General features: G+C 35.7%; 1 protein-coding gene and 1 long non-coding RNA gene across 4 annotated transcripts; one reads left to right on the top strand and one right to left on the bottom strand.

Moving 5' to 3' along the window:
* Nucleotides 1–6,736: 6,736 nt before the first annotated feature.
* Nucleotides 6,737–8,790, bottom strand: LOC113279016 (protein trichome birefringence-like 2). The gene is made up of 5 exons (XM_026527731.1): nt 8,303–8,790; nt 8,003–8,198; nt 7,689–7,894; nt 7,187–7,345; nt 6,737–7,085 (listed from the first exon to the last, which is right to left on the bottom strand). The coding sequence occupies exons 1-5, from the start codon at nt 8,788–8,790 to the stop codon at nt 6,737–6,739; spliced, it is 1,398 nt and encodes a 465-aa protein (XP_026383516.1).
* Nucleotides 8,791–11,701: 2,911 nt separating this feature from the next.
* LOC113281527 lies at nt 11,702–16,076 on the top strand. 3 transcript variants are annotated; one of them, XR_003326215.1, is made up of 8 exons: nt 11,702–11,941; nt 12,047–12,100; nt 12,872–12,906; nt 13,067–13,200; nt 13,461–13,615; nt 14,171–14,253; nt 15,159–15,210; nt 15,789–16,076. It is a non-coding gene; the product is annotated as an uncharacterized LOC113281527 (long non-coding RNA). The 3 variants fall into 3 exon arrangements; XR_003326216.1 differs by having other exon boundaries at nt 13,461–13,638; XR_003326214.1 differs by having other exon boundaries at nt 13,461–14,253.
* The last annotated feature ends 2,513 nt before the right edge of the window (nt 16,077–18,589 follow it).

Raw genomic sequence — 18,589 nt, 5'->3', positions numbered from 1 at the left:
GGAGTTTTGTGAGGAACAAGGTATCATTTGGCACTTCACAGTCAAGGGTACACCATAGCAAAATGGAGTAGCAGAAAGAATGAATCGAACGTTACTTGAGAGAGCACGGTGCATGTTGTCAAACGCAAGTTTAGACAAGATTTGGTGGGCTGAAGCAGTTAATACGGCGTGCTATTTAGTGAATCGATCACCATCAACAGCTATTAAGTTTAAGTCACCTATGGAGGTATGGACCGATAATCCCGTCAATTATTCTAATTTGAAGGTGTTTGGTTGTCCAGCCTATTTTCATGTGAAAGAAGATAAGTTGGGTGTTAGGGCTAAGAAAGTAATTTTCTCAGGTTATTCATTAGGTGTTAAGGGGTATCGGCTATGGTGCCCAGAACTGAATAAGTTTATTATCAGTCGTGATGTGACCTTTAATGAGAAAGTGATGCTTTATTCAAAGAAGTTCACTGATTGGGACTCTCAAATTGAAAGTGAGAGTAGTAGCGGTGTTGAAGATGATTCGATGCAGGTGGAGAAAAGGGTTCCTAGTTCATCTACTATAGAAGAAGAAAAAGAAACTCTTGTAGAAGATGAAGTTGAGTTTGAGGTTCCTAGTGAGGAATCTACACAGCAACAAGTTGAGAATATTCCGTCCTTGACGTCTCAACGTGAGAGACGTGCACCAGTCCGTTATGATTTTGATGAGTTTGCATCTTATGCACTCTCTGTTTTTGAGGATGAGTCGTTTACCTTTGAGGAGGCAATGAGTAATATTCATGCCATTGAATGGAAAACAGCCATGGATGAAGAGATGAAGTCTCTTCACAAGAATCACACTTGGGAGCTTGTTAAGTTGCCTAAGGGTCGAAAGAAGATTGGGTGCAAGTGGGTCTATAGGGTAAAGGATGGAATTCCAGATTCCAAGGGTGTCGTTAGTGGTGTACGATATAAAGAAAGGTTAGTAGCTAAGGGATATGCACAAAGGGAATATGTGGATTATAATGAAGTTTTCTCTCCGGTTGTTAAACACACTTCTATCCGAGTCCTTTTAGCATTTGTGGCGCAGTTTGACTTAGAGCTCGAGCAATTAGATGTCAAAACAACATTCTTGCATGGAACTTTGGAGGAAGACATTTATATGTCACAGCCCATTGGTTATGAAGTTGTTGGTAATGAAGATTATGTGTGTCGACTTGAGAAATCATTGTATGGTTTGAAGCAATCGCCAAGACAATGGTACAAGAGGTTTGATACATTTATGTTGCAGCAAAAGTATACTCGTAGTAAATACGATCAGTGCGTGTACTTTAAGAAGTTTCCAAATGGAAGTTTTGTTTATTTTTTACTCTATGTGGATGACATGCTCATAGCTGCAAAGAGCAAGTCATAAATTGATGTTTTAAAGAAACAATTGAGTTTAGAGTTTGAGATGAAGGATTTGGGTCCAGCAAAGAAGATTTTGGGTATGGAGATTACTCGAGACAGATCTAAAGGAAAGTTATGTCTTACTCAGAAATCCTATCTTGAGAAGGTTCTTCGTCGCTTTGGAATGCATAACTCCAAAGCTATTAGTGTTCCAATTTCGCCTACAGTTAAGTTATCAAAACAGTTGTGTCCTACTACAACTGAGGAGAAAAAGTTTATGTCAAAGGTTCCCTATGCTAATGCGGTAGGTTCTTTGATGTATGTTATGGTTTGTACTCGTCCGGATATTTCACAGGCTGTTGGTTTAGTTAGTCGTTATATGGCTAATCCTGGAAGAGCACATTGGTATGCGGTGAAGGGAATTTTGAGATATCTTCAATGGACCTTGGATATTGGTTTAGTGTTTGAGAAGGAGCATAATTTGAAGGTCTGTGGATTTGTTGATTCTGATTATGCGGGTGATAGGGATAAGTGTCATTCTACTTCAGGGTATTGCTTTACATTGAGTGGAGGACTTATCAGTTGGAGGTCTATGTTACAACCAATCGTAGCTTTGTCTACTACGGAGGCAGAGTATATTGTTGTGACGGAAGTTGTTAAGGAAGCATTATGGCTTCGTGGTTTAGTTAAAGACTTGGGGATTATACAACGGAGTGTTGTTGTAAACTGTGATAGTCAGAGTGCTATTCATTTAGCTAAGAACCAAGTTTATCATGCACGCACCAAGCATATTGATGTTCGTTATCATAAGGTACGAGAAGTTGTTGATAACGGATTAGTACAACTATTGAGGGTTGATACTGAAGATAATCCAGCAGACATGTTGACGAAAGTTGTTCCGAAGGTCAAGTTTGAGAGGTGTCTCAGCTTGATCAATACAGCTCGTTGTTGAGGCCCTGGGGCATTTGAGGCTACGGTTAACTTGAGAAGATCAAGCTCAGTTTGATGGAAATATCGTAAAGGTGGAGAATTGTTATGTTGTCGATGTTTTAGGAAGATTCTAGAGTATTCTAGAATCGTCTAGGTGTTTCCTTAATTTAGTATAGCTAGAGGTTTCCTAATTTAGTTAAACTCAAGGTTTACTTTTGTAGCTATGTTTAGGTTTCCTAGTATAACTCATATACTTGGAAGACAAGTTTGTAACCTATATAAATAGGTGTACAAGTCTTAAGGGAAAATACACAGCACAATTCAGAGAAGAGTTCTCATAACTAGAGAATTTTAGGGTTTAAAACGTTTGGTTCATAGAGAATTGTTTAGGATTTGTGAATAACATCCTGCTGGTCATAGTTGTGGTTTATTCTCTGTAATTCGTTCTATAATAAGAGTTGATCGTAGCCGTTTGTGGACGTAGGAATATTTCCGAACCACGTTAAATCTTGTGTCTTTCTTTGTTTCGTTTAGTGCATCTTATTTCTGTTTTATGTAGTTCTACGTTGATCCAAAGAATTATTAATGTCTTGTGAGGTTAATTCTAAGGCATTAATCCTAACAATGATGAGCTTTCATGGATGAGTAGAACTCAATTGGTGGTATATGGTTGTAGAATCATGATCCAATCGGAGATAGGCTCGTAAAGCAAGATTCATAGATGAGCTCAAGATTGGCACGCAGTGGCAATGATTCGTGGATTGGTTGTATTTGGTGTGCAGTTAGAGTCATGCTCAATATGCTTTGGTACATACAAGATGGTTAGTTTCTTGGAAGCTAACATGGAGGTTGGTTTATTATAAACTAACACAAAGTATCTCGTTAACTCGCTTTGGAGGACATGCTCGTGGAAAAGAGCAAGTATGTGATCAGTTGTTTAAATAAGCAATTGACTTGTCTTGAGTTTAGAGACTAAGATTTAAGATTATGGTTATGTTAAGGTAATGCTTAGGCAGACGCATGGAGGCTACTGTGGTAGTTTCATTTGCTTATCGAATAGTTATGGATGTCAACCCTAACGGATGTGGTGCGCAACTTGGAGTTAGTAGCTTAGAAGAGCATAATATTAACTCAGGTGGAGCAAGGAAGGCCAAGACAGAGCTGTGTTCGTAGTATGGAACAAGTTCGAAGGTGGCAAAGGCTCAAGGGCGCATAATGACCGTAATTAAGTTCGAAGGTAGCATATGGACAACGATCGTGTATAGTCTAATTGAGTTGGCGCATGTAATACACCTTGAATGGTGCCAATCAATATGGAGTTGTGAACATGAAAGAGTAAGGTGTATCTCAAGATGTTGCAGAACGGGTGATCGTACAATGATGGTTTGCTGATCGACTAAAGAAATTTTCGCTGAGGTGGAGATTTATACAGTCACTGATAGGTTGTATTGTTAAGTCTGAGTTGGCGACATTCAGGTTTGGTTTGCTCTCTTCTGGTGGAGGTTCTACGAACAATTTGGATGAACTACATTTCGGTTTGATTCCTATTCAGGATATGTAGGCAACCAGTGATGATGCAATCGATGTTCAGAAGATGGAGGGATAACAAGTTGATCGTCTCATGCATGAATGCATGATCCGAGGTGGAGAATTGTAGGTTAAGTCCGTGTTTTTTGAGTTATTTTAGGTAACTCAAAATATAGTCGGTTAAAGAAGTTTTGGGAAACCAAAAATTAGTCGTCCAAGGAGTTTTAGGATAACACTAATTGTTTACTTGATCCTAAATTCTAGGACCTTAATAGCTAAGTTAAGGAAACCCTATTATTGTAGGATAAGTAATGTTACTCCTATAAAAGGAGGCCTAAGGTATGAGTTTTTGCTATGGAATCCTCAAGGTAATTCTCATAGAGATGTGAGGGATTCATCCCACCTTTTGGGATGGATGTGAGAAACCATTAGTGGTGGAATTAGTACATCATTATGGTGTTTATGGAGTACTTATCGATGTTGAGAGATATGTCGTTATGGAGTATTCATATGGAGATGTTGGTAAGACATCGTGTTGAGGAGAAGATCATCTTGGTGGTGCTGGATTAGATTATTGGTGTTGAGTTGAAGGCGTCCATGGTAATATATGTCAGGGTGTGCAGAGAAGATCGTCTCGTTGTGATTGATAATGTGGTAAACATTATCTCGTATGGGTGAAGACACTACTTTGGATTTATAGGGCGTTTGTGAGAGTTCTTGTGTTCGGTCACATTGTAGTGAGTCGATTAATTGATTATTCAATTCTTGTATAATTCTCAATTGGTGGTTCTATAACAAAAGAAAGAGGTCGTAGCCGTTTGGTGGATGTGGGCAATATATACACATTGTGTATATTGTTGAACCACGTTAAATCTGTGAGTACTTTACTTCTTGTTGATTTGTTTATGGCTTGCATCTGTTTGATTCTCTTCTTCTTATCCTAAATCATAGTAAGGTTCATGGAGCAATCCGAGAGATCAAGTGTTTCTTGTTAGCTAATATGTTTCCACAAGATTAGCACGTAGATGGCTCTGAACCCCAACATGAACTTCATATATAGTCTTTTACACTTCATGAGTTTTATGTTTTGCTTATCATAAGAACCTTACACCATCAATATTTGGAGTCCAAAAAATGGCATAATACTCAATATATTATCTATCCTGATTAGTTGGTCATAAATATTGATTGCATAACAACTAACCGTAGTCTTTAACTGTTGATTTTGTTCGTAAGAACTCAACCATTGGTAACAAGTCACTGTACTTTCTCTAAAAATGATTAGCTATTTTGTATTCTAAGTTTTTTGATGCCTCGTAATCTTTTCTGGGGCTGGTTTCTCTTTTTTGTTTCTTTAACTAAAACAAAAAGGATGTGAAGACATTTGATTGTAGATGTCATGGTTTACTCATGATTTACTCAGTATATGTACTAATGTAACTAGATTATTCTGAATAATCTTGCAAATTCTCACTTCTACTGTTTGCTGCTATTTGAATTGACATTTGAGATGTATAACCTATAAGTTCCTCCTTGTACTTCGCTCAATCATGTCAGTGGATTGCTTGATTTTTTTTTTTTTTTTTTGACAACATATAGCTTTTTCCCACCTTCATGAATGTTCACATGTCATGGTGGTCCTCACTGTGTGGTTCAAGAATGAATGATTGGCAACTGTGATAGTCAGTTTTACGTAGTATAATAACAGATAGTGTTTATAGAGGTTGATCATTATTACCTGCATGACATTCATAATAAGATTTTAGGTTTTTGAACTTTGACATGTGCAAATTTTAGATTTTTGAACTTTGACACGTGCAAATATTCACGAAAGAGACCTTGTTACGGGGTCCTGTAATAGTCAGTTCAAGCATAATTTTGATCTGAAGTAGTCACTCTTTGATAAACCATGCAAAATATTCCGTCTTTCTTCGTTATTGTTATGTAGTTGCTAAGATGAGTAAGAAGATAAGGGGGGAAATCCTGTCCCCAACCCCTCTTTTTCTGTTTTTTTGCTGTTGTTTGAGATTGAGCACTGTTTCATATTGTTTTAGGTTATATCTATTTGAATTCGAATTTGCTTGACGGACTTGCTATGTAGGATAGTCGAGCCATAGATCTATCTCTGCGTACTGTTAGGGTTTTCCACTACAAGTTACGTACCTCCGTAGGGTTTCCCACTGCAAGTCGCGCATCCCCGTATGCAGTCATGTATATTTCACTTTTTGCTTGTGCGTAACTTGATGCATGCATATATAGAGTTCTGTTGATGTAGGGTCCTTGTGGATATGGAAAAAATGATTGCCAGTGTTGTGGGTAGTCTTCAAAAAGAGATATTATCGCAGTGATGGCAAAGCGATTTGTTATTTATCATTTTATACCATTACATAGGTCTGAACATCACGATTGTGAATTTGATTCGACAACATTCAATCAAGTTCGGATTGCTATTTCTGTATATGTTAGGTTCAATTTCGATGAGACAGACAACATTGCTAGTAGTTTGTTGATGTCTACTGCCAACCATTTAATGACATTAAATCAAACACGAGAGCACATGGGAAAAGTATTGATTAAGGATTTCACGTATGGTTCCTTGGATACAAACACTCATTTGCAATAGCCAGATGGCGCAATTGTTCCCTAGATGCACACTGGGAACAAATTCTCAATTTCCTTAAAGAAAAACCAGTGACCACTCATTTGCAATAGCCTGCTGTTGACCTCAAAATAAGTACCAGTAAAAGCTGCATATGGGACTTCATGTTGGGTGGCAATTACAGCAGTTGATTTCTTTCTTATAGGAAATTTGATGTAGTGGTGTGTGGCATTGGAGTGTCGACAACATTTAATGAAGTATAGATGTTTCATTGTATTACCTCATTTGATTTTTTCAATTGCAATGAATAACAATGATAGTAGTTTATTAATTTCGACTGCCAAAAGTTCCTTTACCAGCTTTCAGCAGAGAAATATACAGCAACTCGTTCCATGTATCAGGTACACCTGGTAAACACCAGTGGCTACAATCTTGATGACCCAAAGCTGCGATCCTCTCTTGAACAGTGTAATTTTTCGCATACACAGAAGGGTGTGCATCTGCTCGATAGTAAGTAAGTTTACTGACGTTCAAATATAAAACAGGAGTCTTCATTTTTTGAAGAGTTTTTTCAAGTATCTTCACCTGCATAGGTGATGTTTGAATGTAAGTTTCATTGCTCATGATTGGCTCTGTTTCCAAGTTACATTTTCCACCTGTGTTCCATCTTCCTCCTCTGGACAATAGACAAGTAAGTTTCAGAGAAGTTTAAATTGTGTGATACCCTTAGTACCAAGAAACGCAGTTGACAACTAAAAATGGTGTTGCTATACTTACACGTAATGGGTTTCCGAATATCCCCGGAAAACAACTTGTGTTCTGTTGGAATCAATATTCTTGTCGATCCATTTCCTCCAAGTAGTAAGACCCTTCTTGTATGCTTTAAGTATCTCCATTTTTGGGTGCAGGTAATTACCTTCTTGAAAATAGTTGACTCTATAATTTAAACCATAACATCAGTATTAGAGCTTCTCCAATGGAATGTATGGTTTGAAATCCACATAAGATTGAGATATTCATTTCCCCTAAAATTCTTTTCCAATCCCATCTTCTTAAATCAATGTGAAGATGACAGGGTGTAGTTTTTAGTTTTAATAAAACCTTAAAATTACTAAAAATAAAATCTAGATTTAATCAAAAAAGATCACAAACAACACGATTGAAGATGAATTTTTATTCTTTCTAATCTTGAGGAAAAATTGGAATGAGGATGTTTTGTTTTTGTTGCTTGGAAAAGCAGGTGTAAAGAGAAAAAGTATGACTTGTTTGTGTTACTTACCCATTATTAGTTTTCCCATCAACCCACCAATGAAATGAATCAAAAATAACGACATCAGCATCGCTGTACACCGATGACTCGAGCTTATCAATCACGTCCAATCTTATAACATCTCGCTCCGGTTTTAGAACATTTCGGTTACGATCCTTTTTAAATTCATAGACAAGGAAGGCAGACCACACAAATGCTATACTACAATTGTAGTCCTGTATCCAAAATCCAACATGTACATTTGTGTCAAACAGAATCAACAAAAAGGTTATCGTTTTTGTCACACAGGAAATGCGAACTTAGAAAATTAGACATGCCTTTACCTCATATATTAATGAAAAATCTCCTCTGGACTTGAATTCGGTATTCCTGGGTGGCGGATAAACTCTGTTTTTATCTGGGATGGAATTCCAGAGGATACACGACAAAGAAGCATACATATTATAATTCAATGAATCCCCAACAAATACCAATTTTTTCCCCCTTAACCTCTCCAGGAAATCTGTTCCATTGAGGATTCTGTGATAATAATTAAAATTCATGATCAACTACTTTAAAACAAACATCAAAATGCTTGAACAGTGGATACAACTTAAATTGAGGATTCTATGAACCATGAATACCTGGGGATGTTGTTACACCTTGCATTTATTTGCACAGATGGCCATTGCCATTGCCACTGGAGGTACTGATCATCAGGTCTTCCATTTTTGTAACACTCGAAAGAATGTCTACCGAGAAATGGGCAAGAACCTGGAGGATAGTATTGTTTTCTATTCTCGTCTCTCACCCATTCTCCATCAAAAATATCACATTCACTACCAAACGGATCTTCATCACCATTTTCTATAGAAGATTTACTTGGGGGCGCAATCAAATTGTCTTCTGTAACCATCAACTCTCCCGCACTAGGACTATCATTGTCGACAACATTAAAACTGCTTTCTGTGTGATTTGTTATCAATGTTACTGGAGAAAAAGAAGAAGAGATAGAACTAGAACCAGAAGTAGCATTGATGTTACCAGTACTACTTGAAGTATATAAAGGCCAACGGGAGAAATGAAATTTGAGATAGAACTTATTAACTTTATTTTGAAGAATGGGATTCATTACTGATGGGGAAATAGAGGGTAACATGAAAATAATAGCTGTAAAGATCAGGATTGAAGCTCCAAAGAGCACTGTTAGTGATCGATTCTTCCTTGAACGATGTTGAGTCGGAAATATCGCTAATAAGTGACATAATTTATCCCAAATCTTTATCATTTTCTTGTATGGAAGGAAAGAACCAGACCTAAATGATTCAAAAGCTAAAGAAAGACCAAGATAAAAGCCTCATGCAATTGTCAACTCCAAGTTGCAATATGCAACTTCTTATAATATCATACCAATGTGTATATCAAGGGGATCATTAATTATGTGTTAATTACTCCTGTTTCCTATATCTAAGCTGAGAACATATTTAATTCACCATTTTTTTCTTCGTGTCATTTGGTTAGCTTACTAGAAACACCGCTCCGCTGCCACCGTGGGGAGGGTCGATCGAAGGGAGTACTTTATTTTATTAGTTGATGATGCATAAACCAAAATATGGCTACATAAAGTACATTTAATTTTCTAAAATTATACTTAAAATGATAAATACTTTCGAAATTTTCGTAAAAACTCTAAATTTGATATTGTTGTTTATACTCATTGCGATTTTTTTATAAGCTTTCCAATGAGATTAAATTTGTAAAATTCCAAGGCACCGATTTTTAGATGTGTTATATTAAAGTTTGTTTTCCGGTTATACTTCTAAAAATATAGGATATATAAGAAGTTATAATAATTGGACTAAAAAGGAGGGATAATTGTGTCAAGTGACAAAAGACTAACCATGGACACCAAATCCAACTTTTTTGTCAAATTTAACATTAGTATTAGGTTTCAATTAAAAAGTGGCCATAAAACCGAAACATATTCCGTAAATTAAATGTCCAGCCGACACTTGGTAGTGCCTTCTTATGCTGCCATTATCGACTGGGGGCAAATTAAAGATGAAGCAGAAGTAAAAGAAAAGTTGTATTGATTTCAAACCGTTGATCAATTGAATAACCCCAGTTGTAATTGGCAGGAAGTTCTTATCAGTAATAAAATCAACAAAGTGACTGGACAAGACATGAAACAATTTTGTTCGTCAATATGCTGATTATTATGTCTGCAAAATCTAAACCTTAGATATATCTTTTCTATAAGAAAAGACAAATAAGCCGAAAGTACAAAATCAGTGCACAACAGTGCCCCGCGCCAATTGCAGATTCTGGTCAGGTACAGTATTCCTGACACTTTTAGTAGGTGCAAAGCCGTTCAGATCAAAAGGATTCACGTGATCCATACAAATGATAGGCTCCTGATAATTAGAATACGTGGAAAAAAGAGTTGAGTGCAAAACATCTCTGTTATCAGTTCTATGAATTACTCTGAAATTTGTAAGAACAAAATATCTGCTGCAATCTATCATTTCTATCTCCCTGAGTGGCAGCAAATATGATAGCGTCTTTGGGCATGATAACGACTTTTAAAACTTTCTAAAGTAGCTTCATCTTCAGCTTTTACTGTCACATTTGTTTTCTGCATTTGCCCAATCAAGGGATAATTAAGCTCCTCTGTTTGCTCTATCAGTTCCATGGTATCCTGAATATTCTCTAGCACCAATGAACTTCCAAGTAAAATCAAACATAGTAACAACAATGTAGTTAGTCTACAAGTCAAATAGTTAAAGGTTACGGATCCTTATATTGACCCCAAATTGTCCCATGTTAGCTCAGTTATAGCTCATTGGTTGAATACTTGTAGTATAGTGGTGACTATTCAAGATGTGATAAGGATGATTGTGCACTCTGTTATGATCACTCAGGTGAATGATGATGTTTTCAACGCTTGTTTAATATTTAGATAGGCAGAATAGAACAAAAAGCACATCTAACTTTCCAGATGAACCAACATACAGTAGCATGAGTGGCCGTTTAATGTTTACTTTTTCGTATCTAGGATTCAGCCAACCAATGAAGATACCTTGGCAAGTATCATGACTATATCCCAACAACTCCAACCATACTTGGATGGAAAATGGACATTCCAGGAAAAGGTACCTCATACTGTCCTCTTCATTTTTGCATGACTTACATAATGGATCACTGTAGTGCATGATGCTTGTTGTCTTAGCATTAGAAGGTAGAATCCTATGAGCACATTTCCAAAAAATGTTTTTTTATGGATGGAGAGGTATCCATGTCCAAATCTTACTCCAATCGGCCATATTTGTATCCTGCTTATAGTTTTCTCTTATCTTAGTAGTGCAGAGAGATTTGGTTGTAAAATTTTCATTCTCAGTTAATTCCCATTTAATAATATCCTTTTGAACTATAGTATTCTTAATAGCCTTTATTTCTCCCTGGGTAAATAGTGCCTGAAGTTTAATATCATCCCAATTATTCATATTGGAGATGAGATGTTTCACCACAGTACAATCCTCAGTGCAGTTAGGTGGTTTAGTGAGATGAATGGCAGGATCAACAATCCATGTGTCACCCCAAATGTTAATGTCTGCCTATCACCAGCATGTCAAGAGCAATACTTTTGAGTGTTGCCAATTTCACCTAATGAAGGTAACTTGATTACTACCAAAACCCTAGATATAACAACGATAAAAATGGTGGATCTCTTGCATATAACATATGTATTGGCATATGACAAATGGTTGGATGCTTATGTGCTATTATTGATTTGATTAAAAATCAATGGTACAAAAAGGCGGTAAAAAGATGAATGTATGCTTTTTATATGGTATGTTTCCTACTTAAGAAACCCATAAACTTTGAATATAAGCTGGACTTGACTTATCTACAATACATAGCCCAGTTTGGATAATTTTGCTAAAGAGCGGTCAGGATTTACTTAGAAGGAAGACAAATCAACGGCAGTAGTTGAAAAGGAAGTAATGATCCCCGGAAGAACCCAATCGCCTCCACCGCGAGAGTAACATGTGAACCGTCTCTACTTTTACTGTTCCACATGACTACACCTTTCCTCCATATCTCTCTATTCCTTTCTTTTTATCTGCAACATCTCTCGAATCAGCTCCTCGCATAAGAGGGAATCATATGCTTATGCATCTAATTATCTCTTTGATGGTTATTTTTGAAATTTATCCGGTGAACAATGGGTTGTGACATAGCTTTTAAATTCTGATGTGATGATTAAGGAACACTCTTATAAGGTATGTATTCACAATCCGGATTCTGGACACTCAATAAAGCAAAGCAAGTTTAATCTTTCCCTCTTGATTTCTTATTCTTTCCAATTTTTCATTTGAATTTCACAGTCAGGACAATGAATCTCTCTTATGTTGCGGGTTATATATCAACAATGGATACGGGTATGACTCAGATTCAATCTTTTAGGGTTTTGGATTCATAATTTATTTGCTTCAGCCGAAAATCATTGTTTAAAATTTGGTTTTTTAAATTTCCAAAAACATGATGAATTAAGTTTATTGACTCCAGGTTACACAAAATCTTTAATTTTTTGATGAATAGATTTTATTTATTCACTGTAGTACGTACAGGTTTTGGTTTTGGTGTTTTCATGAGTTGGGTTAGGCTGATACGAAATCTGAATTTTAGTATGAATCAACAATCAGGTACCTGAAAGCCTATATAGCTTAGGAAAATCGGATGCAGTGGTTTCAATGGTTGGGGTTAGTTTAGTTCACTAAATCACATAATTTCGAGAATTAGTTGGGTTTACGATCTTGAATGACGGAACATCAAAGGAATCATTTCAGACACTCATTCTCGCTGCCACATATCCCATGGAACTGCTATATAGAGAGATATAGCCATGCGCAGGGCATGTCTGCATAATTTGTGTTGGATTTGGTAGCAGGACGTAAGGCCTTATTGGTATTGCCATTCTAATTTTCAATCTGTCAACTGCAAAGAAATAAAAAAATAAAAACCAAATAGAGTTTGACGAAAATTTGATGTAATTGAAAAATGATGGGAGTAGGCGCGTAAAAGAAACTCTTATTGTTTTTTGAAAGAAAAATCACTATAAAACTGCGAAGTCAAAATTTCTATCTGCCAGTGTATTTTTGCTCTGTCTCTCAACCAATTGCTAAGTATGTTTTGTCGTTATCTTATTACAGAGTGACTGAAATGGTGCAGGATGCCATACCTATAGGTATTATTCTTTTATTTCATCCATTATTGTGGGTGTTGAGACTTAAGAAAAAGGGCATCGGACGAGATTACTTGCTCATAATATGGACGAATAAGCCTAAAGGCTTTAGATGGTAGATGCTGCAAGATGATGTGCGAGTTAATTCTCTTTGTTGTTGCAGAAACTAGCAGCCTTGGAGAAGTCATGTGCAGATATAATCCTGGATAAAGCAAGATGAATACACCATTTTTGGTACCATTGCTTTTCATGATCAATAGTCTCGATGGGCAGACGGAGTAACCATTCGGTAATGTGGTATGAATCCGGAACTACTCTCCTTTTTGTTTTTTTTTTGATTATTTTGTGGAAATGAGGAGAGACCCGGCCTTTCAAGAGCAAACCCATTTTTTATTTTCAGTCAGGTTTATCAGGTTCTGGCATATTCGTAGTCGTTAATGTAAGCAAAAAAAATTTCAAGTGTTCAGAGGCAGCTTTAGCATATTATTGAGCCAATTACATTACATTTTTCATATAAGCAAATGGTCAGCTCAGCTGGGAAGTTATTATCATTGTAGGTGTGACCGTGTGAGCAAATTGGAGAAAATAGTAGACATCACAAAGATGGCCTACGCTTAACGATCCACAGATGCCAAGGGATTGACTCATCCCTTCTCTTTTCAAAAGAAGCAGGACTCAACAAAGGGTGGGGTGGTCGTGGAGATTACTGAAGGTGTGAACAACTTGGATAAAATGGTAGAAATCACAAACTGTGCTTACTTTTAATAATCCACAATTGCCAAGGGATTAACCCATCTCTTCTCTTCTCAAAGAAGCGAGCAAAAGAAGCAGGGATCAATGAAGGGTGGGTGGTCTTGGAGATGTAGGAATTACCTATAGGTACTAGTTTAGTGATACTAGTTAGTGGCAGGTCCATCCACAAAAGCCCAGTAACAAGAGGTCCAAAGTTTTAAAGAAAAAAGAAAACTGGACCTAAAATTTTATTCCCAGGTCCTATACATGTGCGAGATACATGAGACATATTTTTAAATTCCCAAAACACCCTCATGTATATAAAAACAGGGTAACTAAATTTCATTTCATTTTTTCTCTTTTCATTTCAATCTCTCAGATCCAAATCGGAGAGCAGCTAGAAGAAGGAAAAAATTCTTGGGTTTTAATCGTCGAACGCGAGATTATTTATTTCAATCTTGTTTCATTAGCCGAGATTTAGTTAGTTTTAATGTTGTCTCATATTTTTTTGAAACTATTTGGATTTGATTTTCAGTCTAATGGCGAAATCAATTGAGATACTGTATATGAAGTTGTTGCTTCCTACAGATCAAGAAAATTAGCTAAGATTTAGTCAAGGTATTTGGTTTATATTTGATTCCTATGTTGATTTTTCAATTCATCTTAGTCTGTTGTTGGAGATCTCATATTTAGTTCGGATCTAGATAGATAATCATGTTTTATATACATTTCGTTAGTAGATTTGATATTTTACTTTCATTTTGTTGGGTTTTTAGTTTGTTTTTGTGTATTAACCATCGGTACATATATGATGTACTGATGGTTTTTGATGAAAATAGTTCAGATCTAGACGTAAATAATAAATTTGTTGTTGTTTGAGATTGTTTGATCTAGCAATAAATATATGATATTTTGTTGCAGGTATGTTTTCTAATCATCTTCTTTGATTATTTTGTTTGTTTTCTTCTTTTGATTTGTTTTTCGATTGTATTATGAAGATCAAATCGATTTTCATGACGCTTTTATGTTTTTAGCTTTGTTACAGTTTGGTTTTGTGTATGAATTGACAGTACGTATATGGCGTACTGATATAAAATTCTTTTGATTATGTTTTAATCAAATTTTTGCCACTGTTTTTGGGTTCGATCCATGAGTATGTAAGTGTATGCTTTGATTCGGTTATATTCATCGTTTCATCAATTCTTCTTTACATGAAGTTGATTTTTAGTTCATGATTATGCAGTACGTATATGGCGTACTGATAGAAACTTTTTTTGATTATGTTTTATTCAGAGTTTTGGGTTCCATCCATGAGTACGTATGTGTAATACTGAACTATGTTCTTTGATTTTTAGTTATAAATCAGAGGTACATATATGGAATACTAAAAAGAACTGCTTTAATTCTGTTATGTTCGTAGATTCATCGGTCTTTTCTTATCTTGGAGTTGATTTAGATAATGAATCAGCAATTCATATATGGATTACCTAAAGGTAACATGATTTTTTGTTTTGTTTTTACAGGTTCGTTGTTGTTCGTCGTAGTGGATTGTAATTCGATTGATAATTTTTTCAGGTTAGTTTCATGTAAAATGAGCAGTATTATTTTTGATGTGTTCAATGTTTTGTATGTACGAGAGCAGTATTACTTTGATGTGTTCAATGTTTCGTGTATATATGTACGGTTCGTAATTGCTTGTTATTACTTTGATGTGTTCAATGTTTCGTGTATATATGTACGGTTCGTAATTGCTTGTTAATATATTAGATTATCTAGAACTGTAATTAGCTGAATCAGTGCATATTGCATGTACTACTCATTTTTATCCGTTGTTCATCATGGTTGTGTCAATATTGTTACGTTTTGGTCGCATTTACAGGTTCAAGATGTCTATATCTAGTCCAAACACTAGGAACTTTTTTGAGTATACCATTTATTAACTGTAAATTAACTAGTTTTATTTTCAGTATATCATTTATGTACTGCAAATTCATAGTGTCTAACACACAGATTCATATATGTAAGCATAAGAATGGTTTTTTAATGAGTATGGAAGTTATGTACTGAAAATTCTGAGCCTTTTTTTCGGTTTCAATTTGTGTAGCTTTTTAGTTTCTGAGAGTATATCATATATGTACTCTTATATTTTGCAGGTTTTTTATCCACTAGCATATGCTTAGTTCCTGGAGAAGATGTTGCATTAGTTTCTGGAGAAGATGTTGCTGCTTGGTCCTCTTCAAATAAGGATTAGCTCATGATGTTGATTTCTTATTCAAGAACTTTCATCAGTTTTTGAATTATGTAATAGGGAATCTATCTCCTAAAACATTGTTGCGCTGCTGATTTGAACAGTAAAAAAAGATAAAAAAAAACTATCGATGTATCATATTGGTTAAAATAAAACAGGGTTTTTTCAGTACATCATATATGTACTACTAATTCATACCATTTTATGCTACTTTTTCAGCAAACACATATGTAGACTTCTTCTCAAACTTCACAAATCAGAACGTCTAGGTCTTCTACTATGTTTTTTTTATTATATATGTAGATAAATTAGGTTTCTTTATGGAAGAGAGAAGAATATCGAATTATATTAGATATTAAAGGTGTGCAGGCACACACGTTTGGCAACAAGGAGTTTCTGATCATTTCCATGTTTTGGTTAAATATGGACCTGTAGATAACTAATTAATCTGGTTGGATCCTACTATAAATAACCTTATGGGCTTAGGATCAAACAAGGAATTTTCCCTTGGAGATTGCTAAGTTTGCGTTTCCACTTTACACGCTATGTTAATCATGCTCTTGGTATTTCAAAGAGATTTCTTTTAATTTGTACTTATATTTGTTTTCATAGTTATTTTCTTACATGATTTATGATCATTGCATAACCTATAAGGAATCAATTTATTAGCTAAACAACTGCAGATTGCCCCACTGAGGGGCTTTTCTTAAATGCACATTTCTGGTAAGAATTAATTTTTAAAGCTCGGGCTATTGTACCATTATTAATGTTTTTCCCACATTAGAACTACATATGTATGAATATATTATAAGATTTGTGTTTCTGATCAGTGCTGTGGATATCCAAAAACTTCAAATATTACTCAATTAAACACAAATCTTATCGGGTTTTCCATTTTCTGTATGGTACGGTTCATTTGTTACTGTTAGGTTTTTGAAAAAACAAATACAGTTCATCTTAGGGCAGCAGCATATGCTCCAATACTTTAAGCAAGAAAAATTATCTCTCCCTTTCTCGAACATGGGGTTGCTTTCGAAACACGTACTGAACACATCCTGTATTTAGCTTATGGAATTCTGATTACAAAATCTGTATTTTTAACATGAATGACTATCACTCAACAAGGCTTCCAGGTATTGTTGATGGTGCAATTTAAGATTTTTCCTCCATATGTTCAAACCAAGGCTTCCAGGTATTGTTGCAGGGAGATTTTGTGTTTTTGCCTCCATTAGTATTGCTTCTGGTTCTAAAGCCACCATTTATGGGATGATACATATTACAGTTGATCTGTAACCCCAATTAATCTCTGGCTTTGGTTTGTTTTTTTATTTAACATTATTTTCTTTAATTCAGGTCACTGTGGTCCCCAATTATGGTTCTCGGTGGTGTTGCAGTATGTACAAGTACTTGCTGATGGTAGTTGTTATGATGTAAAGTGGTATTACGATATTGCAATGTGTTTGACATGTCTTGGGAGAAAGCAGGTGGTTGAGGCAGTAGAGGAATGCTCTCAGTTGGAGCTCAAGGATGATAGTCGCACACAAAAGTGAGAATCTGTGGGAACCGTCTTCTCCTACAAAAATGACATCCAATATGTGGAAACCGCCTTCTCCTTTGTATTAGGGACAATACTAGGGACAATTCTGATGAATTACTATGTTTGTCTTGGGACATCGAGAAGATGGGTTCTTAATTATGATATTAATCTAAATATGGAATGGCTTGTCAAGAACAATATAATTTTTGTTAACTCATTTTTCGATTGGCTCCGCCTATTTGCTACCCACACTTTTCTTATTTGCCACCCTTATCAACTTTTCTAAAAAAAGTGATTGTATTTTTCAATTCTGTTTTTCCTATTTATCACCTATGAAAATTAAATTAAATTTGATCATAATTATCATCACACCAATTTGCTTCTTCTCCGTTAGTATTAGTTTTCGTTAAAAATCCACTAGTTTTTTTTTAACCCTAGCTAGGTTAGAATTCCAATTAAAATAAATAAAACTAGTCAAATAAAACCAAGGTGACCAAACATATGGTACAAAAAATCCAGCCATATTATTTTTAATAAATGAAAACCATTTAATTAAAAAGTGACACAAAAACTCCAGGTCAAATAATAATGTGCAAATTTAGTTTTTATTACTTTAAAAAAAGCCAAACATACCCTTTTTACTTTGTCTTCTTCTTCTTCTCTCCTTTCTTTTTTCTATTTATGCGGTCTTCATCTCCCCACCACCATTAACACCAGCAGCAACAAATATCTCTCCATGAACACCATCGCAACACCTCCGTCACCACCAACAACAACACCTCCGTCACCACCAGCAGCAACACCTTCGTCTCCTCCACGAAACCTTCGTCTCTTTTTCTTCTATTTCTATTCAGATCTATCACCAACAGTAGCTCCGCCACCATCAAACCAACCGATGTATCCAGATCCTCCACGAACAGAACCTCCGTCTCCTCCATTAACACCATCATCACCTCCTTCTCCTCCATTAACACCATCATCACCTTCTTCTTCTCCGTCTATAGATTTTCCATCAACAACACTGCCTCCTCTTATTTTTGTTTTTCCCACCAGTACATCAGATCCGCCACCGACACTACTTCTACCTCCTCCTTTTATCATCTAAAACCACCACCAATACCTTCAAATCGGCCACCAACAACACCTCATCTACAATCAACACCAGTACC

The sequence above is a fragment of the Papaver somniferum genome, chromosome 5, assembly GCF_003573695.1.
Source record: "Papaver somniferum cultivar HN1 chromosome 5, ASM357369v1, whole genome shotgun sequence".
NCBI lineage: Eukaryota > Viridiplantae > Streptophyta > Magnoliopsida > Ranunculales > Papaveraceae > Papaver > Papaver somniferum.
The sequence above is the reverse complement of the archived record's forward strand: the minus strand, read 5'-3'. Positions and strand labels throughout refer to the sequence as shown.